This window comes from Echinops telfairi, unplaced genomic scaffold (assembly GCF_000313985.2).
Source record: "Echinops telfairi isolate 266 unplaced genomic scaffold, ASM31398v2 ScPeMD7_7420;HRSCAF=8458, whole genome shotgun sequence".
Lineage (NCBI taxonomy): Eukaryota > Metazoa > Chordata > Mammalia > Afrosoricida > Tenrecidae > Echinops > Echinops telfairi.
In genome coordinates, this window is record NW_022111320.1 from 16,996,826 (window position 1) to 17,022,475 (window position 25,650).

The 25,650-nt window shown below is 39.6% G+C and overlaps 1 protein-coding gene across 1 annotated transcript in view; it reads left to right on the plus strand.

Moving 5' to 3' along the window:
- The window catches only part of PRKCI (protein kinase C iota), an 83,417-nt gene that overhangs the window by 6,229 nt on the left and 51,538 nt on the right, over positions 1 to 25,650 (plus strand). The window contains exon 2 of the mRNA XM_030887653.2: positions 9,712 to 9,833. Coding sequence (XP_030743513.1) covers positions 9,719 to 9,833 — 115 coding nt within the window. The 5' untranslated portion in view covers positions 9,712 to 9,718. The remainder of the gene's footprint in view (positions 1 to 9,711; positions 9,834 to 25,650) is intronic.

Below are 25,650 nucleotides of genomic sequence, written 5' to 3' on the forward strand. Positions count from 1 at the left end.
TTCCTCTAGTTCCTTAATGCTTCTTCCTCCCCGCCCCCACTATCATGATCCCAATTCTACCTTACAAATCCGGCTAGACCAGAGGATGTACACTGGTATAGATAGGAACTGGAAACACAGGGAATCTAGGACAGATGATTCCCTTCAGGACCAGTGGTGAGAGTGGCGATACCGGGAGGGTGAGGAGAGGGTGGGGTAGAAAGGGGAAACCGATCACAGGATCTACATATAACCCCCTCCCCGGGGGTCAGGCAACAGAAAAGTGGGTGAAGGGAGATGGCGGACAGTGTAAGACATGACAAAATAATAATAACTTATACATTATCAAGGGTTTGTGAAGAAGGGGATGGGTGCAGGGATGGAGGGGGAAAAGTGAGGAGCTGATACCAGGGCCTCAAGTAGAAAGTAAATGTTTTGAGAATGATGATGGCAACAAATGTACAAATGTGCATGACACATTTGTATGTATGGATTGTGATGAGTTGTACGAGCCCCCAATAAAATGAGTTAAAACAAAAACTAGAGGATAGTTGTGTGGTTCATCAGTGCCACACCACACCCTGGATTTATCCTTCGTTCTGTGAGGCCTTTCTAAGAGGGACTGTCTCATTGGTGAAACTTTTAAGTATGACAGATAAGTGGTCAACTTTGCTTTTTTTTTTTGCAGTCTTATGACTTTATTTGATAATCAGCCATTTGTTCTTCAACCACATTGTGTAGGTTTTCAAAAGTGATGGCAGGCACATAAGTAATCAGTATATACAGCATGTTTTGGGGGAATCTTCACCCCCATCACATTTTCTGGACAACTGTGCACGGACACGTCTGGTATGGGACATTGCTGATTGCTTTGGGCCAGACAGCTTTGTTGAGCGTGGTGCCCATTCTTACATCTGGTGTTTCCATGTCTTTCATGGCAAATTTCGGATTCTTCTTGAGTGTTCTCGGGCACAATTCTTGAAGCGCACAGTGTGGATGCTCTTCTGCCTGTTGAAGGTTTACTCTCTGGCCACGACTTCCAGAAGGGCAGAACTGCCCTTCTTTGCGGGAGCCATAGTACTGGAACCAAGTTGGAAAGGAAGAGCCCATGGAAGGAATTTGACTTTGCGTTTTAGCAAGATCCCTGTTGGAATATGGAGGCCTTTGACGTCTAGATGCGGGATGCAAAAGAGTCTGTGAACCCAGAGGAGCTCTTACGGGGTAGAATCCATATAAATTTGAGATTGATTGTCTATAGCAGAAAGAGAGACGGTAGTGCTGCTGGTTGACCGAGGAGAATGTGGAAGGGAGATAGTTGTGGGAAAAGAATTTGTTCCCTGGAGTGAGGAAGTAAAATTTGAGTTTGAAGTACTTTATGAGGTAGCCAGTGAGAGAGGTCTAGAATCCACGGAGCATGCAGTCAGTCATCGTGCCTGCTGTGTGCCCAGCCCTGTGCATGACAACCCATGCAGGAATGTGCCTGAGAATGATGGTAGAAACACATCATCAGATCACCAGTCAGTAAAAAAGTATTTCTGTAGAATCAGAGATCTCTTATTAAACAAGAATTTCAAGACATGAAGCCACTTCTTGATACAGACATCATCTAAGTCTGTACAATCCCAAAGGCGGTGTTTCCTTCTCTTTAGATTTCTGCAGTCTTCTGTTGACAGCATGTGAAAATGACAGTTTGGCATCCTCAAGAGACTCGAATTGTGCTCCTGTTAACTGTTCTTTGAGTTTGGGGAATAATCAGTGGTCTGAGGGGAAAATCAGAGTTGTAGGGCATATGAGGAAGGTTTCTCAATGAAATTCTCCTGAGACAGCCCTTGCTACCCTCAAATAATGAGGAAGTGTGTTGTCCTGATGGAAAAGAATTCCTGGCTTTCTTCTTCCTTTTTTACAATGTGATTTTCAATTTTCTTCAGAATTCATAATGAGACCCCTTGATCATCATTTGTCTTTTGAGAACCCTTTGGGGATTCCCCAAAAGAATTATCATATAATATAACCTTTTTAGCTACCCTCTCTGCCTTGAATTGGGTTGCCCAGCCAATCCTCTCAGAAGCCACAGCTTTGATTCCCACTGCCATCAAGCTGATTCCATATCATAGTGACCCCATAGCACAGGGTAGAACTGCCCCTTTGAAATCAGCCATTAGTCTTCAGGAAAAACTTTAAATTCTGTATTTTAGAACATAGGAACATAATAGAACTTACAGCAGTTTGTTTTCTGAAGCCCAATAGCAAAGTTGAAACATTCAACTAAAACTGTATCTAAATTTAACATTTTGGGGATCTTTGTGGTGAAGCAGATTGAATTCTGTTGGAGACTCATGGTAAGATAATTTATGCTAATACTGATATTAAAACCAGAGGGAAAAAAAATCTTACATATTATGAGCCAGTCAGGGTGCGATGTAAAAACGATGAAAAATACAACTTTTCTCTAGTTCCTAAATGTTTCCTCCCCGCTCCCACCACCATGACTCGAATCTGACCTTGCAAGTCTGGCTAGACCAGAGGATGTACACTGGTACAGATAGGAACTGAAAATCCAGGGAATCCAGGATGGATGAGCCCTATAGGACCAGTGGTGTGGGTGGCAAAACAGGGAGGGTGGAGGGAGAGTGGGTAGGAAGGAGGGAGCCAATTGCATGGAACTGTGTGTGGCCTCCTCCCTGGGGGATAGACAACCGAAAGGTGGATGAAGGGAGAAGTCGGACAGGGCAAGATACGACAAAATAACAATTTATAAACTATCAAGGGCTCATGAGGGAGGGGAAAATTGAGGACCTAATGCGGAGGGTTTAAGGGGAGAGAAATGTTTTGAGAATGATGTACAAATGCGCTTTACACAATTGATGTGTGTATGGATTGTGATAAGAGTTGTATGAGCCCCTAATAAAATGATTTTTTAAAAAATCTTATATATCGTATACACTCGAGTATAAGCCGAGTATCCAGCACTTTTTTAAATGCAGTTTTTGTGGTAAAATTAGGTGCCTCGGCTGATAGTCGGGTTGACTTACACTCGAGTATATATGGTAATTTGTTTTATACCTTCAGAATGTAATATCTGTTTTTGTAGTTACTTTTAGCTCTCGTAAGAATCTAGTTATTGTGAAGTATATCAACATGGTATTTTTCCAATTACTTAGGAAGTGTTTGTACAAAACTCCCTTACATACTTTAGTTCCTGGAACTTAAGGAGTGGTAGTTGATAAAGCAGAAATTGTTCATTAAATCTCTTAAGGGTTTATGTACCTAAACTTTTTCAGGGTTGCATGGATGTTATAAAACATATGTATTATTATTAGATACCCTCGAGTCAGTTCTGAGAGTCCTGGGGACCCTACATGTGCAGCAGAATGACACACCGCCCAGTCCTGCACCAAGCTCACATTGTTACACAGGAGCCCATTGCTGCAGCCACGGTGTCTGTCAGTCTCGTTGCAGAGCTTCCCCGTTCTCACTGACCTTTCACTTTACCAAGAGTTCTGTCATTCTCCAGGAACTAGGCCCTCCTGATCGTACAGAAGGCAAAATCCCTCCACCCTCCCTTGTGAGCAGCCATTTTGGCTGTCCTTCTTCCAAAGCAGATTTGTTTGTTGTCCTGGCAGCCCACGGTCTGTTGAGCGTTGTTTGATGATAGTGTAATTCAAAGACAGCAGATTGACCAGCTCCCACATGCATACGAAGTGATTGGAAATACCATGGCTCAGATCAGGTGCACATTACTCAAGATGTCTTTACTCTTCAACATTTTAAAGAGGCCTTTTGTAGCACCTTTGCCCAAAGTGCTAAGTGTGCTGTTCGTATGTTCTAGAAATATGTTTTGGTTTATGATATCAGAAAAATCTCTCTTGTTTGCAGATGTTTTCATTAATGGGTTTAGTAGTTCAACCCAAAGTGGATCTTAATGTAGAATTCATGTTGTGATGATGTCTAGTATATTAATTTTTCTCCTTGCATTAGAAAAACAGGCTGTCTTGGCACTCTGTAGGACCCATTCCTTCTCTTCTGATTTAATTCCAAATACATTCTCACAAGCGGTATGTCCTTGTACTAGGAGTCTTGCGAGTTTTTTTGAAAGAAAGATTAAGGCAACAAGTTTTTTTTTTTAATCGTTTTATTAGGGGTTCATACAACTCTTATCACAATACACACTTCAATTGTGTAAAGCACATTTGTACATTCATTGACCTCATCATTCTCAAAACATTTGCTCTTCACCTAAGCCCTGGCATCAGCTCCTCATTTCCCCCGAACAAGTTTCTTTTTAATGTCATTAGATGAAGGGCCTATTTTTAATTTTGAGTTTCTTAATATTAAAATATTTCAACTTAAAAAAAAATCATACACTCACGTGGTAGAAAAATTAATAGAAACCTATACCATTCAAAAAGATGTCCCTTGCTGGCACTGTGGTTCAGTGCTCAACTACAAGCTGAGAGGTTGGCAGTTAGGACCCATCAAGAAGTGCCATGGAAGACAAGTCTCTGGCCACAGCCTGGAACCGCTGTGGTGGAGATCTACTCTGCACACATGGGGTTGCCCGGAGTCACACAGAACCAGCAACACATCATTCAGAAGAGGCTAAGCAAAAAGTCTGCCCTCCTTCCACCTCTGTTCTCTACAAATCTGTTTTGGAAGACGTTCCGTAGAGGCAAGGATGGGGAGACTTTGTCTCGCATACTTTGGACATGTTGCCAGAAGAGAGCAGCCCTGGAGAAGGACAACATGCTTGGAAAGTAGAGGGGCAGCTGGAAAAAGAGGGAGGCTCGTGGCAAGGTACATTGGTAGAGTGGCTGCAACCACCGGCTCACACATAAGAACAATGGTGGCTGGCACAGGACCAGGCAGTGTTTCACTCTGTTGTACACAGGGTGACTTGCTATGAGTTGGAACCAACTCGGAGTCACTTAACAACAACAAAAAGAAAAGCCGAATCATATGGCCTTTGTCTGTGGTGATGGCATTGTGGTGATGCACAAGTTCAGCAGTTTGACACCACCAACGGGTCCGAGGGAGAACGACCTAGGAGAAAGAGGGGCTTTCTACTTCTGTGCCAAAAGAGTTAATGTTGCCGAAACTCAGGTGAGCAACTGTTCGACCCTGCTATATCGGGGTTACTGTGAGTCAGCATTGACTCCATGGCAGCTAGTTTGGTGGTTTTGTTTTGGTTTGGTTTTGTGGTGCTTTTACTGGCTGCTTCTCCCAATTCACAAATTTTGTTTTTATTTTTCCTTTTTAAAAACTCCTTATTGTGAATTAGGTGAAGATTTAAAGAGCAGACCATAGTTTTACATTCAACAGTTCATATGCGTTGTTTTAGCTCCTGCATTAGTCTTCTCAGTGAACCAGCTCCCTGCATTTCCTGCCTCCGTGCTGTCTCTCTCCCTCTCTCTGGGAACTTTGGCCTTGGTTAAATGCTGCCCCTTTGATCTTAAATGGTTGATTATTCTAATACAGAGGAGTTCATTTCCAGGCTACAGGGTGACTAAAGACCATAATCTTGGGGTCCACCAGTCTCTCCTTTATGATTTTGGGTTTGCTTCCATCTTTTTCTCTCACTTTGTCCAAGTCCTCCTAATGTGACCCTTTTCAGCGCACTTGGGAATGCTAAGGCAGCATTCATTCTTCTAGTCTCAGGCTTGTGAAGACTGTAGTTTGCCTGGTTCCGGAGAACATTGGACTGATTGTTTCTGTATGTCTTTTGATTTTCAGTGCTCTTCTTTCCTCCGTACAGGAGAGACAATTTTTTGCACCTTCGATGGTTGCTCACAGGCTTTTAGGACTCCAGTCAGTACTTATCAAAGTAGGATGTAGGGCATTGTCTTTGTGAACTGTACGCCAGTTGACCCTGGTGTCTCCTAAAGTCATGATGATCTTGATCCCCGTTTCCGATGACTCATTCCCTCAAGGTATTCCCTCTAAGAAGTTTTCATGACTTTTTCCCGTGTATGCTGTACCACATTGTGAGTGAATTTGCAGCAATAGAGTTAACCACTTAATTTTTTTGTTTGTTTGTTTTATTGTATCTCTTGACCAATATAAAAGATGAGGAACTTAGCATTTCAGCATTATCTTCTCTCCTGACTGCGTTTAGTTCGTGAGGTTACATTTATAACTTTACATAATACACTTAAACCTTTCCCCTTCTTTTATTGTTAAATTATTAACTTTAGGCACAATATTGACTCTCAACTAGGAAAGATAAAGCTAATTTTGAATTTATACTTCCTTTCACTTATCTTGACTTTTCTAAGTAATTTTTATATTGTAAAGGTTTATAACATAGTAGTTCTACAAGTTAAAGCCTAAATTCCTTTTTAAAGCAAATTTAAAAGAAGCATGTGTAAAGAATGCTTAACTGTACACTTTATAGAGCCAAGTGGTATGATTTGAGACATAGAGAGGGCGAAATAATCTTGTATCAATAAAACTGTCAATAAAACATCTAAGGTTCCTCTTTTGCTGTCTTGAGCTAGTATGTTTCTTAGGCAATTTTATACCAGTTCCAGTTGTCCAGGGTTTTCTTACACTTCTTGGTCTGCTGTTGGTACATTCCTGCTTCCATCCCCCACCCCCACACCCCAGATTTTGATAGTTAGTCATTTCAGTGGGTCCATTGGAAGGGCTATCATAGTATGTTCTCTCTACCACATTAAACTAATCAAGAAACACTTAGAAGATGGTGGTGATTGTTAGGTTGAGTAACTTCCAGTCCCGTGTTACGTACAACAGAACAAAACAGTGCCCAGCCAGGGCCATCCGTACATCTTTTTATCTTCTAATGAGGTTTCACATCTCTTTAAAGTATTGTATGAATATAAAAGGTTTGCTTTTAAAAAATTATTAAACAGTGTGCAATTATACTAGGCACTGTTCTGAATGCTATAATTATTTATTAACCCATCAGATCCTTATAACAATCGTTGAGTTGCTGTCCTCATTTTATAGATGAGGAAGTTGAGCCCCAGAGAAATGAGCTAATGCTCCCAAGGTCACACAGCTGGTAAGTGTTAGGGGGCAGCATTTAAACAAGGACACTGGGCTCAGTTTTCATGCTTTTAACCATTATCTTGTGGCTGCCTCTTACCTGGCATTCTTGCTTTCTGATTTGCTTTTTCCTTTCTACATTTTCCCATGCTCCTTTTTCAGAGTACAACATGTGACACCTCCATTCACTCAACACATACAAAAGGTCTTCGAAAAGTTAGTGGAAATTTTTCATTATCTTTCAATTCCATTTCTCCATGAACTTTTTGAAGCCCCCTAGTATTAAACGCTCTAGGTACTGCTTCAGGTATAACAATGAGCAAAACAGAGTGCCTGCTCTCATGGATTTTACATGTAGTCAGAGAAGATAGATTTAAAAAAGAAGTTACATATGTTAGCAATGCTGTTTTTTTTCTCTACAGAATAAATAAAATCAAGTCATCATGTACCAATGTAAATTAATCTGTAAAACAAAGATTAGATCGGTCAGTCTCAAAGTGGAATTGACAGATTGTACCCATTCCATTTCTATTAAAAAAATATATATATATGTATATATATATACATATATATGTAGTATTAGTAGTTACCCATTGGGTGGAAGCTGCTGTGGAAGTGATTTCTCATGATAAGCATGGGGAGGGCAGTGCTCGTAGGAATGACACCTGTGAAACAAAAGAACTGGGAAGAAAGCAAGCTTAGGTAAAAATCTGGCTGCACTGACGCGTCAGCAGGAACCGTGTCTGGCGTTCTGGGGAGTTCTGAACACAAGAGTTGACACAGCAGAGTTCTTGCAAATAGTGTCTAGGGTTGTTATGTCTGTCCGTGGAACAGGTTTCCCAGGAGGGAGATCTGACCAGAGAGGAGGAGTCATTCTCAGAAGTGAGTTAACAACTGAGGATTGTTCTGGCAGCATTTCCAGCAGCGGAGAGGAAATCCTATATCGCTGTTGGGGACTCGGGTGATTGGGAACAAAGGTCAGATCGCAGCATCCACCACAGTGTCAATAGCTGATTTGGATTTGAATTCATATTTCATTTCCTATGAAATTTTTAGCAAGTATTTTTGTGCCTTTTTAAAAATGTAAAATTTGATTAGTATATCTTATTAGACAATTGTGAAGATTAAATAAGAGAAGGTTTAAACACCTGGATCATAGTAAGTATTCCATAAATATTTATAAGAAAAGAAAACAATAATATTCTTTGTTAAAGGACATTTTCTGGAAGGTGGGGGTTTCTCATGGGAAGTACCTCTACATCCAGGCAAAAAACATTTGAGTGTCTAAGTAGTTATGTAATTATATTAAAAAGTCCAAGAATGTTTGCCTTCTAGTTGTTCACTGTCTAGTTGAAGATGTGCCGCAGTGGATGATGAGTCAAATAACAAAAAATGGAGTCTAAGATACAAGTAGGGTGGGTTTAGAAATAAAGAGCATTCTATTTGTGTGGCTGGAGAAGGTTTACTGGAAGTGGATGTTGAAGTGCCTGGTGAAGAGTTGTTTCCACTGTAAACTGAGCTGCAGCTTGAGGGAGTGACATAATTAAAGAGTCCAAGGATGCAGGTCTTAAACAAGGGTGCTTTAAAAAACTCCTCTAAGAATTGAGTGAAAGGATAATGTAAAATGTTCATGAACTTTCTGAAGTCCCCTCATGTGGAGGTTGTGAGTGACCCAGGTGTCTGTAGTAGAGTGTTTCTGTTGGAAGTGGTGGGGCAGGCTGAGATACAAATTGGAACCAGATGCAGCAGTTGGTTTCTGTTCACCTGGAGTAGCAGACCCAAGAATTGAGGATTGAACTGAAGGCATAGGTGACTGCATGAACTACTCCTTTGCAGTAAGACCAGACGAAATTGATGGTGCCTAGCTACCCTTGCTGAATGTTTTGATCAAACATTTAATAGATAAGTCTTGACCAACAGGAGAGGGGAAATGGAATAGATTTTAAAATTTCTTTATAGAACTCAGACTTACTGGGCTCATTGAGGCTGGAGGAACCCCCACAATTGTTACCCTAAGAACATTTTAAATCTTGAACTGAAACTGTCCTTTGAAGTAACCTTCAAATTAAAGTTTAGCTGAATTAACTGAATTAGGAAAGACTGTTTGCCTTGAGCATTGCAGTCCTTTAAAGAATTACCTATATCAAATCAAACTGACAACTGTAATGTTAAGGTATAAATGAGGGAGGGCAGTGCGTCTAAGTCAGTGACGATGAAGCAATATTGGGAGAGTGCGCGTGCTTGACAAAGTGTGACAGATGTAACCATTGCCATTAGACTGTACATGTAGAAATTTGTTGAATGGGTATGTGTTAGGTTGTGCCACTTTTTACTAAAAATAAAACATTTTAAAAACTGGAACAGAGTTCTTATAAATATAAGGCAGAGATTTATCAATAATACATTTGTTCTGTGGAGTAAAATGCCTTACTAATGTGTGAGTTTCTGATAACTAATATTAAAGCAAAAGTGGAACGATACCATATTTCAGTGTCATTAGGATGGGCCTCCTGAATTAGGAGGGAAGGCTGTAGTAAAGACAAATCTAATATTTCTATTTTGTCATTATTTAGTATTTTTTTACTTTTAAGAGACAGTAATATATCATGCATTTACAAAATTTCTCAAGCCCATCAAATATCAGCTACTCAGTAATAAGTAACAAGTAAAAATAATAAGCATTATTATTTTTAATAATTGTCTGACTTAAAACTTTTTCTTTCGCAGGGATATCATGATAACGCATTTTGAACCTTCAATCTCCTTTGAAGGTCTTTGTAGTGAAGTGCGAGATATGTGTTCTTTCGACAGTGAACAGCTTTTCACCATGAAGTGGATAGATGAGGAAGGTAAGTTGGAAAGCATTTGATATTTAAGGTAATATTGTGCCTTTTAAAAAATTATTATTTTTAATATTTTTATCATTTTATTTGGAGCTCTTACAAAATCATAACATTCCATAGTTCTGTCACATCAAGCAGTGTTGTACAATTGCTGCCACAGTCAGTTTCAAAATATTTTCTTTCTACTTGAGCCCTTGGTATCAGCTCCTCATTTTTTCCCTCCCCCACCACGAACTTTCGGCACATTTTTAATGCAGTTTTTGTGGTAAAATTAGGTGCCTCGGCTGATATTTGGGTCGGCTTATACTCGAGTATATACAGTAATTATGATCACTGTTGTTTTAAAAGTGGTGATAGAAACTCAAAATCTTAAGAATTCTTCTTCAGAAAACATTTATTGGATATCTGCATGCCAAGGACATTTTCTATCCTCTAGGGAAATGGACATGTGTGTAAAAGTATAGTAAGTTCTGTAACATGAATATGCACAGGGACCTCGGTGAGTACAAAAGAAGCAGCATCCACAGCTGCCTGAAATGTCTGCAGTGCTCGGATGAAACCTGTAATGAGAGTAAAGGTTCTTGAGATAGAGCGGGTGAGGGAGGAAACGTAAAAAAAAATTTTTGGAACAATTTTATTGACATAATTCACATATTATACTGTTTAATAATATATAGGAGGAAAACACTTTGAAGAGTAAAGTAAAAAAAATCACAAAGAGATGGCGTGTGTGTGTGTGTGTGTGTGTGTGTAGTGGTAAGATGAATTTGGACTCGATCCTTGCTCAGAATGCTTAGACATGTCTGTTTAGGTCCCATCCCAGTCTGCTAAATCAGAATCTACATTTAACACGTTCTAAAACTGAATTCTATGAATATTAATAAGAAAGTTCCAGGACTAAGTCCAGAAAGACCTTGCAAGCTTCCACGGTATTTTCCGTGTTTGAGTCTCACTGAACTGCAGTAAAAGACCCTAAGTGCACAGCTTTCGTAAAATCATCGTCATTGCGGTACGATTAGAATGTTATTGTTTATTTATTTATTTTGGTTGTTGTTCTTCCTGTATTTTATTTCTTGCCTGGTTGTATTGGCAAATGAAGATTAGAATTTGATTTTCAAGAATGCCATTAAAATATCTAGCTCAAATTTGAGGACATTCCTGGGTTTGCTGAAATGAAGAGCCCTAGGAAAATAGCTCCCCACGTAAACTCAAGCACATTTTTTGTTTTTTAAAAGAAGTTTCTCCACACCAGCCTGTGTGATCATGAGGTGTTGACGGGATCAGATATCAGGCATCAAAGGCCCAGAACAAAAAATCATGTTAATGTGAATGAGGGTGGGGGCGTGCAGAGTGAAGGCCCAAAGACAATCTGTTGGCAATTGGACATCTCCTTACAGAAGGGTCGTGGGGAAAAGACAGACCAGTCAGGGTGCAGTATAGAACAGATGAAACATACACGTTTCCTCTGGGTCTTTAATGCTTTCTCACTCATATCATGACCCTAATTCTACCTTACAAATCTGGCTAGACCAGAGCATGTACATGGGTACAGGTAAGAGCTGGAAACACAGGGAACACCGGACAGATAAACTTCTCGGGACCAATATTGAGAGTAGCCATACCAGGAGGGGGAGGTGGGGGGAGAAAAGAAGGTGGAGGGAACCAATCACAATGACCTACTTAAAACCCCCTCCCAGGGGGATGGACAACAGGTAAGGGGTAAAGGGAGACATCTGATAGTGCAAGACATGGAAGAAGAATAATTATAAATTATCAAGGATTCATGAGGGAGGAAGGGAGGGGGGCGGAATGAGGAGCTGATACCAAGGGCTCAAGTAGTAAGAACATGTTTTGAGCATCATGATGGCAATAAATGTGCAAATGTGCTTGACACAGTGGATGTATGTATGGATTGTGATAACAGTTGTACGAGCCCCCAATAAAATTATTTTTTTTTAAAAATGCTTCTCTGAAGTAATCCATATTCACTATTGGCGGTGGGGAGGGGAGAGTAACATATGTTATGATTTAAAAAAGGAATCCCCTGCTTGCTCTTTCTCTGCTTCCCCTACCAATCCTGTTCCAAATTATGAAAAACACTAACAGCTTATAATATATCCTTCTAGATATTTTATGCATATACAAACATATATTTGTATAAATGATTTCTATAAAGAGAGTGGAATAGAAAATTTCAAAGGGGGGAAGGTGAAAAAGACTAAGTATTATAATGTAATTTGCAAAAGACCTGGAGCTAGAAAGCCAGAAAGGAAGAACGCAGTCAGCATATCTCAAGCTGAGGAAAAAGCCCAGCTTGCGCTGCAATATTGACGGGTTCTATGGGCAAAATAAGTGAATGAAACAGAAAGCATCAATGATGGAAGGAGGGCACAGTCACTACATCAAAAGGAATTGGTTGACAGGTGAACATTTCAAGAGGTGATATGTGGTCAAGAACTGGTGGTAATTAAGGGAAAAGTCTAAGGCACTCTGAAAGTACTAGCCAAACAGAAAGTTCCAGGAATTGATGGAATACCAATTGAGATGTCTCAATAAGCTGATGAAGCACTGGAAGTAATTTACTGACCTATGCCAAGAAATTTGGAAGACAGCTACCTGGCCAACTAAGTGACCCCACACAATGCGGAAATTACCAAACAGTATCATTAATATCACATACAAGTACATTTTTGCTGAAGATCAGTAACACTTTTTGCAGTTCATTGGCAGGGGAGCTGCCAGAAATTCAAGCTGAATTTAGGAGGGTGTGGAACAAGAGATATCATTGTTGATGACAGGTGGATCTTGGCTGAAAGCGGAGAATATCCAGAAAGCCTTGTGTTTCATTGTCTATAAGAGGCATTTGAGTGTGGGGACATAGCAAACTATGGATAACGTTAAGAATAACAGGAATTCCAGAATACTTACTTGTGCCCATGCAGATTCTGTACATGGAACAAAAGGTAGTCGTATAAACTTAACAAAGGAATAGCATGTGATATAAAACTGGGAAGATGTGCCTCAGGGTGGAATCCTTTCACTATACGTGTTTAGTTTGTATGCGCAGCAAATAGAGAAGTTGAACTGTATGAAGAGGACCGTGGTGTCAGGACCGGAGGCTTATTAACAGCCAGAGATATGTAGGTGACACAACCTTGCTTGCTGAAAACAGAGGACTTGAAGCACTTGCTTTTACCTTCAGTTTGGACCACAATGCATTGTAGAAAACCAAAATGCTCACATCTGGATCAATAGATTACATCATGGTAAATGGAGAAAAGAATGAAGTCATGGATTTCATATTATATGGATGCACAAGTATTTTTCACAGAAACAGCAGTCAAGAACTCAGTTGAATTACCAGATTGGGCAAATCTGTACAAGAACTCTTGTGTTGAACGAGGATGGCACTGTGAGAACTGAGGTGTTCTGACTTGCAATCACCTTGGGTGCATGTGAAACTTGGACAGTGAATAAGGAAGACCAAAGATGAATGGATGCATTTGAATTAAGGTGTTGGCAAAGAATGTTGACAGTACCATGGGTTGCTAGAAGAACAAACAAATCTGTCTTAGAGGAGGTACAGATAAAATGCTCTTAACAAAGATGGTGAGACTTTTTCTCATGTATGTGGACATGTCAGGAGAGACCAATTCCTGGTAAAGGACATCTTGCTTGGTAAAGTAAGACAGCCAGTGAAAACGAAGAAGACCTTAATGAGATGGATTGACATGGTGGCTGCAACGATGGGCTCAAACAGAATGTATAGTGTACATTTTATTTGTATATAATTCACAGCATTACCTTTTTAATATACATGGCATTCCATATTGTACATGATTTGTTTAATCTCTTACTGGTGAGCATTTGACGATCTCTAGTTTTTCACTAATATATGTAGAATGAAATGAATGTTGTTACATAATTTTATAAGTCATATTGGGGCTCTAGCAAATTCCTGGAAGGTGGGCGTGTGTATTGCACATTTTGGTCCATGGTGACAATTTGTCATCAAAAGATGTTACCCGGTTTATAGCACAGCTAGGGTGAACAAGAGAATCCCTTCACTCTCATGCTCACCAATCTCAGATATTATGAGTTTGTAACATTTTTGCAAATCTAGCACATGAAATGCTGCCATGGGTTTGTGAAATTTTGCATTACTTTAAAGATGAATATCTTCATTTATTCAATCGCTTTTAACCTATTTCATTACAAGGTTAGTTTAAATACGATTAATTGTAAGGTGTGTGGTTATCTCTGTGTATATTCTTCAACCTGCAGATGAGGTCATATAAATTAGTGCATATAGTAAGCACTCAACAAACTGGTTCTTATAAACTGATGTCATCTCCCTAATGCTGTCCTCCTCATTTCATGCCATTTATTTGTGATTTAGAGCTTTTCAGTCAGTGGTTCTCAAACTCACTTCTTTTTTTTTTTCTCACTTATTTTCATAGAAGTAACTGGATAATACTTTTCATTGAAAGAATTTGATTCCGAGTTATATTAAAAATTTTATTAGTACTTTTATATTTTATATGAGTATTTTCTTTGCCTGGACCAGTGGTTCTCAACCTGTGGGTCACGACCCCTTTGGGGGGGAGGTGTCGAACGACCCTTTCACAGGGGTCACCGATTCATAGCAGTAGCAAAATTACAGTGATGAAGTAGCAATGAAAATAATTTTATGGTTTTGGGGGCGGGGGGTCACCACAACATGAGGAACTCTATTTTTTTTAAATCATTTTATTGGGAGCTCATACAACGCTATCACAGTCCATACATAACATTAATTGTGTAAAGCACATTTGTACATCCGTTACCCTCATCATTCTCAAAACATTTGCTCTCCACTTAAGCCCCTGGCATCAGCTCCTCATTTTTCCCCATCCTTCCCCACTCCCCCTTCCCTCATGCGCCCTTGATAATTTATAAATTATTATTTGTCATATCTTACACTGTCTGACATCTCCCTTCACCCACTTTTCTGTTGTCCGTCCCCTGGGGAGGAGGTTATATGTCAATCCCTGGTTCCCCATTTCTACCCGACTTGCCCTCCACCCTCCCAGTATTGCCACTCTCACCACTGGTCCTGAAGGAATCATCTGTCCTGGATTCCCTGTGTTTCCAGTTCCTATCTGTACCAGTGTACATCCTCTGGTCTAGCTGGATTTGTAAGGTAGAATTGGGATCATGATAGTGGGTGTGTGTGTGTGTAAGAAGCATTTAGGAACTAGAGGAAAGTTGTATGTTTCATTGTTGCTACACTGTACCCTGACTGGCTTGTCTCCTCCTCGAGACCCTTCTGTAATGGGATGTCCAGTTGCCTACAGATGGGCTTTGGGTCCCCACTCCACACTCCCCCTCATTCACAATGATATGATTTTTTGTTCTTTGATGCCTGATACCTCATCTCTTGACACCTCGTGATCACACAGGCTGGTGTGCTTCTTCCATGTGGGCTTTGTTGTTTCTGAGCTAGATGGCCGCTTGTTTACCTTCAAGCCTTTAAGACCCCAGATGCGAGGAACTGTATTAAAGGGCCATGGCATTAGGAAGGCCTAGAGAGTTCTTCAAGATTGTCACGTGACTGTCTCCTTGTCATTCATGTCTTAATTCAAGTATCATGTTCTGAAGGAGCTTTCTCACCACCATTCATTCACTTTCCATCTTACTACCCTGTTTTCCTGTCAGGTAGAATGGAAGCACAATGAGAAGAGTTTTGGCTGTTTTATTCTTCATGGAGCTACAGTGCCTACTGTAGTCAACATAGCACATTCAAAAAATACTCATGACTCACCCAGAAGACTAGTAACCTTGCCCTGCTGGTTTAGTTTTACTTCAGTTATTATAAACTTAAGCATTGGAAGTTGTTGTTTATATTATTTCTTTTTAAAAGAATAACATCTTTTAATTAATAGATTCACTTAGTAAATTAACCCTTTGATGAGACAGCTTTATCCTTTTGTACTACCATTCTTAGTGCACTCTTACTACACATCTGTTAAGCATTCTAGTTTTCAGGGAAAATCTACAAAATTGTAGCTTTTGCCTCATTTAAGTTAAAAACTAAACTCCTTTTAAGGTCTGTGGATTCCCATGTGATCCTTCTTATCCTAGTTAATCCTGTTCCCTTAATTTTAAGTACACATAGACAAAATAATTATTTTTAAATTCCTTGTGACTATTTTTCAGTTGTAATTGTACCACCTCTATTTTTAATTATGTAGACATTGTGGCACTCATCTGGAGGAAACAATTTTTCTCTAGGAGGAATGGAAGAAAGGACTATAATTTGGCTTCTCTGACCTATATAAGAAATGCTTTTCTAAAAGCTAAACATCTAATTGTGAGGTTTTATATTAGTTCAAATAAAGATCATAAGCTTGCTTCATCTATTTAAACAGATTCAGACAACTGACCCTTTTACGGTGCTCAAAACTAGTTTTATGTTTTTATGTGCATGTTGAAAAACTGGTTTGCTTAATCTAACTAAACATTATAGAGCGAATAGTAGTTTTGTAACCTTCCCTATGCGCTTGTGTGCTGAGAGTACAGAGCAGAGAATCATAAATGGGACTGTAGTTCATTTTAGTTTAATTGTGACTTGGTTTTCCTTAAGGAGGTACTGTTCATATTTTAAAAATACTATTAAAATATTTTCTAAAACTGTGCTCATTTAGAGTCTGATTTTATCTCATTTAAAATGTTTCTATTCTGTCACTTACCTTTGCTAGGAACTAGCCTTTACAATATTTTGTTTTCCTGGTTTATGACTATACAGATGCACCAACCCCCAGGCTGTAAATCTTTTTTTTTTTAATCATTGGGGGCTCATACAGCTCTTATCATAATCCATACATACATCTATTGTGTCAGGTACATTTGTACATTTGTTGCCATCATCGTTCTCAAAAACATTTTCTTTCTACTTGAGCCCTTGGTATCAGCTCCCCATTTTTTTCCCTTTCCTCCCCGACTCACCCTCCCTCATGAACCCTTGATAATTTACAAATTATTATTTTTTCATGTTTTACACTGTCTGATGTCCCTCTTCACCCACTTTTCTGTTGTCCGTTCCCCAGGTAGGGGGTTATATGTAGAACCTTGTGATTGGTTCCCCCTCTCTCCCCCACTTTCCCCTTCCCCTTTCCTTCCTGGTGTTGCTACTCTCATTATTGGTCCTAAGGGGTTCATCTGTCCTGGATTCCCTGTATTTCCAGTTCTTATCTGTACCAGTGTACTTGCTCTGGTTTAGCTGGATTTGTAAGGTAGAATTGGGATCATGATAGGGGACGGTGGGGAGGGGAGAGGCATTAAAGAACCAGAGGAAAGTTGTATATTTCATCAGTGCTATGCTGCACCCTGACTGGCTTTTCTCCTCTCCTTGATCCTTCTGTAAGGGAATGTCCAGTTGCCTCCAGTTGGGTTTGGGTCTCTATTCTGCACGCCCCTCATTCACAATGATATGATTTTTTTTGTTGTTCTTTGATGTCTGATACCTGATCCTATCAATACCTTGTGAACACACAGGCTGCTGTGCTTCTTCCATGTGGGCTTTATTGCTTCTCAGCTAGATGGCTGCTTATCTTCAAGCCTTTAAGACCCCAGATGCTATATCTTTTGATAGCCAGGCACCATGAGCTTTCTTCACATTTGCTTATGCAACCGCTTTGTTTTCAGCTGTCATGTTGAGAAGATGAGCATCATGGAATGCCATTTTAGTAGAACAAAGTGTTCTTGCATTGAGGGAGTACTTGAGTAGAGGCCAGTATCCATACAGATGCAATCTTATTGCAGTTTTTATTGAGAATAATTCAGGCTTTTAACAAACATACAGATTTGCTTGAAGGAAAAAAGTGTCACTAGGAATCCTCAGATCATCAGAGGTGGCTGCTATAAAGAAATGGACAACTCTTTTTACATTAATATACAAGTAGAAAGTTAGGATAACAATTTTTGTTTCTTACAATTGACTCATACTATACATGCTTTTAATCTGCTTTTCCTACTTAGTATGTGTGTTAGTCTGGGTACTTATAGAGAAACAAATCCACAGAAACTCATATGTATGAGAGAGTTTTATATAAAGGTTAAGTGCATCAAGAAAACATCCCAACCCAGTGCTGCCCATGCCCACAAGTCTAACATTAACCCATATGCCCGACACCAATCCATAAAGTCCTCCTCCATCTCACAAAACACACACTATGATGCCGACTGCAGGAGGAAAGCCAAATCAGTGTATGTGTAAGCATCTCAGTGCTGGCAGGGGTCTCCACATGGCTGTTCCAGCACCCAGGGCTGCACTGGGATAGGTCCATGTGGCTTCTCCCCTGGAATGTCTTGCAGGAAGTGAGTCTTGCCAGCTGAAGCAGGAACTGGCTAAGGCAGCTGCACCCTGGTCCGCCCATCACAAAGCAAGAGACCTGAGAATTAGAAAGGTGAGGCTCACTGAGCCATTTATCCCTCCGCCCTTCAATTAACCCCACATGTGTTTATCGGCCAGGTTGTCACAATAAACTAACTACCTCAGTGTGTAGTAGTTGTTTTTCCATGTAGGTGCCTATAGATCTATCTCATTCCTCTTAAATGATATATAGTATTGCCTGACATGGTTGTATACCATTTATATAACCAATCTCTTGATGGATTATTTACAGGTTGGCTACTATAATATTGGCACAGTGAATATTTTGGGGTATATATTTTCTGAGGACCAATGTCGGTTACCTGTCGAGTAAATTCTCTGAAACAGAAAGTGTCCTTGATGATCTTTCTCTCTCTCTCTCTCTCTCTCACACACACACACACACACACACACTATTGAGTCATTTCTGACTTATCATAGCCCATATATGTGTTTGAACAGAACTTTGCTTTCTAGGTTTTCAATAGCTGATTTTTCACAAGTAGATCACTATGTGTTTCTTTTAAGGTACCTTAAAGTCAGGGGTGTCAAACTGACAGGCCGCATATGCCCCCGCCTCCCCGAGTTAATTTTTTATGGCCCATGATGCTCTGAAATAAAATGTAAAAAGGGTATTGTGTGTACGGTATTGCCTCGATCACCCCTAAGCGTTATTTTCTTCATAACAAATTTTTTCTATTTTCATTTTATTTCAGAGTATCCTGGGCCACAAAAAATTAACTCGGGGGCCCATTGCAGCCCTTGGGCTGCCAGTTTGACACCCCTGCTCTAGGTGGATTTAAACCTCCAACTTTTGGGTTATCAGCCTGTCATTTTGATAATTTGTATCACTCTGGGACTCCCATCTTTCTTGACACAATATAACTAATTGTTCTTCAAATATATATCCTTTTGTTGTACTTCCACCAGTAGCTTATTTATTCATTTTCCATACTGCAATAAAAGACCATGTGAGGGAAGAAACTGTAATGGAAGTGCTTTTAAGAAGCAGCGGATTTATTGTTCTGATGTAGTTCTTTTACTTATATCCTTTCGATTTTAACAGGTGACATTCATGGACATTTGAAGTAAGTATAATTGAGTTGTCAGTATTCTGACAACTACGTAATTCTGATTACCGTTTCAATGGCTACACATAGTCAGGAAAAAAATCATGGTTATAATGTTTTTAACAAGTTGAAATGCCAGTGAGAAATGCTCTGGTTATTTATTCAGGATGTGTTACAAAATTCCAGGTCTGGTAATAAGTACCCAAAGGGGCAAATCACTCTGCTGTAAGCCTAAACCTGAAGACGTTTCGCTCAAGCTTTTTAGGGTCAGCGAACCCAACTCCCTGAATTAAGTGCCCAGAGGCACCCCACTCCTGTAAGCCTCAGCCTGGTGGCACTCAGCTCCACTTCCTTGGGTCAGCAAGTCCAACTTCCCCAATTAAAGTGCCTTGGGGCAACTTCGCTCCACCTGCCAGCCACCTGCACAGCGAGCTCTCAGCTTGCTCCAGGGGCTGGGAGGTCCATCACTCTTTAGTGATCGGGTTCCTGATTCTGCTGTGGCTCCTCTTTTGGATCCAGGAGATACATTGCTTAGGAATCTCAGGTTCAGAGACTCCACTCCACTCCACTCCACTCCACTCTTGGCTCTTGCTGTTAGTGAGATCTCCTTCACCCTCCTCCCTCCTCTCTGACAGCAGGATGCCGCTCCAGGGAATCCTGTGCACAATTACTCACAGATGAACCCTATCAGTATCTTCCCTCACTTTCCTACCAGACCCACGCAGGGAAAGGTTGTTTGGTGGGAGTTAAGAGACTTTAACTAGAAGAGCCACATCACTGCCCCTGCAATAATAATTCTTTGGCATTAAAAATAGGGAGTTTTCAGAATTTTATACAGTTAGACCTCTTCTTGCATTATAAAATCTCATGCTAAAAACAAAACAAAAAAAACAACAAAAAATCTCATGTTTGTGATGGTGAAATTTGTGTACCAAGACATTAAAAAAACATACTTATGGTAATAAGCGTGTGTTCCAGCATCTTTGTTTTTGTGTATTCAGAACTTAGAGGATCACTCTCCATGCTTTTCTTTATTATTCCACATTATGCGAGTGATTTGGTAGGTTGGGTTCTCTGGAGAAGCAAAAACCAGTGACACCATTTCTACAACGGTGTGAGTCGCTTTGTTGATCTACATTTCTTTCCTTACAGATCTTTAAGTACAGTCCAGTTTAAGTCCATGGATCTGATGTACAATTTGCAGTCTTTTGTATTTGTGGCCCTGCTTCCTTGACTGCTTTGTCTTTATCACATGTTTTAATAGGCCATAGTGTAGTTGTTCTTCATGTTTCTTGTGCTTGCTGAGCTTCTTGGGCCTCTGAGTTTAGCTTTTATCACACTTGGAAAATTTTGGCCATTTTTCAAGTATTTTTCTGCCACTTCCCCCCTTTTCTTCAAGGATTCCAATTACATGTTAATTGGGCTGTCTGAAGTTATCTTAAAACTCCTTAATGCTCTGTTTGTCTTAATGGGCTTTTTTCCCACCCTTCTGCATTACAGATGGCTTTGTATCTTCAAATGCTGTTGCAATAATTCTACCCAGTACTATTTTTTTCTATCCAGTACTTTAAAAAATTTCAGACATTATAGTTTTTATTTGTAGAAATTCAGTTTGTATTTTTAAAAATACCTAACATGTCTACTTAACACGATCAGTCTTCTAGCTTCTTAAACATATCTGCTATCTCCAAGTTACTTCATATCAATCCTGGTGGCATAATGGTAATGCATTGGGCTGCAGTCCTCAAGATAAGCAGTTCAAAACCATCAGCAGCTCCTCAGGAGGATGATCAGGCTTTCTGTTCCTGTAAACAATTACAGTCCTGGAAATCCGTAGGGGTATTCTACTTCTACCCTGTTCTACAGAGTCACTGTGAATTGACATCGACTTAAAGCTAGTGAGGTGGTTTTTTGGTTTGTTTTGGTATATCAATGCAGGGTAAATTTTAATTGATCTTTCTACTGTATGGGTCATAATTATTTGCTTCATCACATACTTCGTTTTTAGTTTTTCAATGGATTCTGGACATTGTGATTTTTACATTATTGGACATTGGATGTTTGTATTCTCAAAACTACTTTTGAGTTTGTTTTTGCACTTGGAAACCATTTGATCCTTTATTGCTTGGTTTCCAAGATCGTGAACTGTTACTTTATTTTGTCCAGTGTTTTTGCTTTCTTCAGATGGGATGGTAAGTCCAGTTCTTTTTAGGATGGACAATTTGATAGGATCCCATATGGCTCTCTGTAATCACTCATTTCCACCTCAAACACAAACCAGGAATTCACTGCTGTTGTGATTGGATCTACTATTTAAAGGTGGACAACTTCAAACATGACGTAGTTCTTGAAAAGTTTCTGCAAACCTAGATTTCAAGTATTGTAACCCTTTAGAGGAGGAGTCGCAGTGACTTTCTTGAGAGTAGAACTAGTGTGCCCAGAAGCAGGGTGGCAGTGGGAACAGAAGGGAAGTAAATGTGAGGCAACCTTTCAGGTCCGGAGGAATGTAGTGGTGCCCTATTCGCAGTGTTCCAGGTTGCAAGCTCTGGGTTTAAGACTTATTGATTCTTTCCAATGTGGAGCACTGAATTCAGCTATATGCTATGTTATTAAATATAATCAATGTGTCATATCTGTTGCCTTTTCCACATCTTGTCAGATTACCTTCTAAGTAGTTGGATCCTATATTGCCTACCAAACCTTTTCAGGGTCCAATATTGTTAGTTTGCTGCTGCTGCTGCTTTTTTTCCCCCATAGGTGAAAAAAATACTGTAGCTGTAATGAGAAGGAAAAACAAACAAGCTCACTGGTTAATAATTGATTTTTTTTACCTTTGAATTCCTTATATTGGGCAGTTGCTTAGGATGTATCCCTGGTTTAAAAAGTGAATTCAGGTGAAAGCAATAGAGTGGACAGTAAGGAGTGGTTTCCCCCTTCATCGTTGTTTCTAGATGACTCTGCATGGAATGAGTAACTTCTGAGGTATGCATCCTGCTTTATCAGGAACTAGATAGCTGCCCAAATAGGTAATACCTGAACCAAAGATACTAGTCCAATAAAAACAAAACCAAACAGATGTGAACTTACGTAATGTCCATGATTAACCCTTATTTCCACACTTCCTTGTGATTATTAACTAGGAGCCTTGTGGTGTGGGGTTACATGTCGGGCTGCCAACCACAGGGTCAGCAGTTTGAGTCCTATCCCATGAAGAGTTGATCTCAGAAACCCACAGGGGCAGTCTGCTCAGGCCTACAGGGTGGCTATGAGCCAGAATGGACTAAATGGCAGTGAGTTTAGTTTTGTGATTATTAAGAAGTACTTGATAAAAAGATAATGTCCAGCAAAATGGATTTTTGTATATGTGGTTCTACTGGTAGCTAATTCAATTCATGGCTTTTTATCAAAGTATAATAATAAAAGGCACACCTATAAAGGGCTAAGCACACCGAGTCACTTTAAGTATGATTTTTAGTTTTCCACCATCCTTGCAATATAGGGACTAGGTATTTTGGGGTTTTGTTTTTACATAGTAGAAAGCTGAAGAACAAGGATATTTTGCAATTTTTAAAAAGTCACTTTTTTAAGAAGTGAGAGCTGGTAAGAGATAGTAAGTATTAAGATGCATAGCTGTTGACTGGGAAGCTCACAGCTTGAGTTTTGTATTATAGAATACCCTCCAAAGAAAAGAATCTCCTCGTGAGCTTTACTTTGTATGTATGAAAATATATGTGACAGTATTCTCTTCATGTAAAGTTCAGTAGTATTGGTCGCATTCTTTTTATAATGTCACCATTCTTGCTCTCTCTCCCCATATTGTGTCCCACTATTAATTTAGACTCTATGTCCCCTAAATGGCCCTGTGTTGTAGAGTTACTGCTGTTGGTTTGATCTCACATAGATAAGCCTTTACAAGAACATACAACTCAAGGTGAACATTTCTTAACTAGTTGAACAAAATAGTTTAAAGATGACTTGATCTTTAACTTAAGTTCTAGGTTTTAAGATTTAGGTTTAAGATCTAGGTTTAAGAGCGGTTTGCTCAGTCTCTGTAGGTCCAGTGTGTCTGATTTCCATAAGAATTTGAGATTCTATTCCACATTCTTCCTCCTCTTAGTCAGCATTCCTTATTGGACCCTGATCAAAGCCTTCTGTGAGAGGTTTTTTACCCTTATTTTGGAAAGGCTTGACCTACGTGATTCCCAAGAACACAGTTTCTTTATTTAATATTTATATTACTTTCAGTTTTGTATTTTCTGTGGGTTTGTTGTTGTTCCAGACACACGTACTATCAAAGATTGCTATGGATTGGGAAATGACATCCTTCTCCAAGACACACACTCCTTGAAATATTGCATTGTTGTTGTCACTGCTTTAGCGTTGGTCCTTGCTCTCGGAGGCCTTGTGCACAACAGAATGAAACATTGCCCAGTTCACTGTCTTTGCTATGCTTGAGTCTTCTTCATCTTCCTTTTCATTTTCCAGCTTTCATACGCACATGAAGCAACTGAAAGTACCCTGGACTGCATCAGATATGCCTTAGTCATCAAGGTCACATCTTTACTCCTCAGCATTTTCAAGATGTGCAGCAGATTTGCCCAATGCAGTACATTGTTTGATTTCTTGACTGCTTCCATGAGCACTGATTGTGGAGCCAAGCAAGGGGAAATTCTTTTTTTTAAAAAAATAAATCATTTTATTGATTTCTTACAGCTCTTATAATAATTCCTACAGTCAATTGTATCAGTTGTATCAAGCACATTTGTTGCCATAATCATTTTCAAAACATTTTCTTTTTACTTGAACCCTTGTTATCAGTCAGGTCCTCTTTTTCCCTTTTTCTCCCCCATCTTCATGATCCATTGATAAATTATAAATGATTACTATTTTCATATCTTACACTGTCCGCTGGCTCCCTCCACCCATGTTTCTGTTGGTTGTCTCCTTGGGAGGCAGGGATGTTATTTGTCGGCAAGGTGAAATCCTTGACACCTTCAGTCTTTTTCTCCATTTATCATGATGTCTCTGTGTCCAGTTGTGAGGAACTTGGTTTTCTTTAGATTGAGTTTAAGCCATAATGTAGTCCCTGCTCGTCTCAGCAAGTACTTCATTCAAGTCCTCCTTGCTTTCAGCAAGCAAGTTTGTTAATAAGTCTTCCTCCAATCCTGATGCCACTTATTTTAGCATACAAATTGAATAAGCATGATGAAAGCGCATAACCCTTAACACTGTGCCTTTTTAAATTTTAAAGTGTGCACTAGTCTCTTGTTCTACTTGTACATTCTGCATGAATACAATGTGTTCTGGAATTCCCATTGTTCTCACTGCTATCTGCAGTATGTTATTATCTCCATAGTCAATAAAACACAAGACACAACTTTCTGGTATTCTCTGCTTGTAGTCAAAAGCCATCTGATGTCAGCAATGATGTCCCTAGCTCCACACCCTTTTCTGAATCTAGCTTGAATAGCTGGCAGTTCCCAGTCAGTGTACTGATGCAAATGTGAAATTATCTGCAGCAAACTTTCAGACGCTGTCCAGGTCAGATAAAGCCCTCAGGAACAGAAATGGGAGTGGCGATACCTGGAGGGTAGGGGGAAGGTGGGGACAGGAGTGGGAGAAGGGGTACCAGTAGCAATGATTGATACATACTACTCCCTTTCGGGGGGCGGGGAACAACAGAAACCATGGGGGGAGACAGTGGTCTGTGTGGGATATGAAAACAATAATTATAATTTATCAAGGGGGATCAAGAGGGTAGGGGGAGTGGGAGGGTAAAAAGAGGAGCTGATGCCAAGGCTCAAATAGAAAGTAAATGTTTAGAAAATGATGATGGCAACACATGCACAAGTATGCTTGATACATCTTATAAGAGGTGTAAGAGCCCCCAATAAAATAAAATAAAAATTTCAGATGCTATTAATAAGATTTGGTAATTCCTCACATTCTGTTTGGTCACCTTTGCTTGGAATGGGCACAAATCTGGATTTGTTGGGCAGGTAGCTGCCCTCCCAATATTGTAACTTGAGGCTTGAATTTTTTCTTCAGTTCTTTCAGCTTAAGATGTGGGTATTTTTTTCATTTTTGGCTTTTTAACACCAAATGTTTGTGTATTATAATACTTTGTTATCTTGAACTGCCTTTTGAAATTTTCTATTTGGCTCTTTTACTTCATCCTTTCTTCATTTGCTTTAGCTGCTCTATGTTAATCAGCAAGTTTCAGTCTCTTCTGACATCCGCTTTCATTGTTTCTTTTTTTTGTCTTTTTTTTTTTTTGATCGTTTTTTTTCTGCCTTTGTTTTTTATTTTAACAGTTTTGTTGGCATACAGTTCAGATATC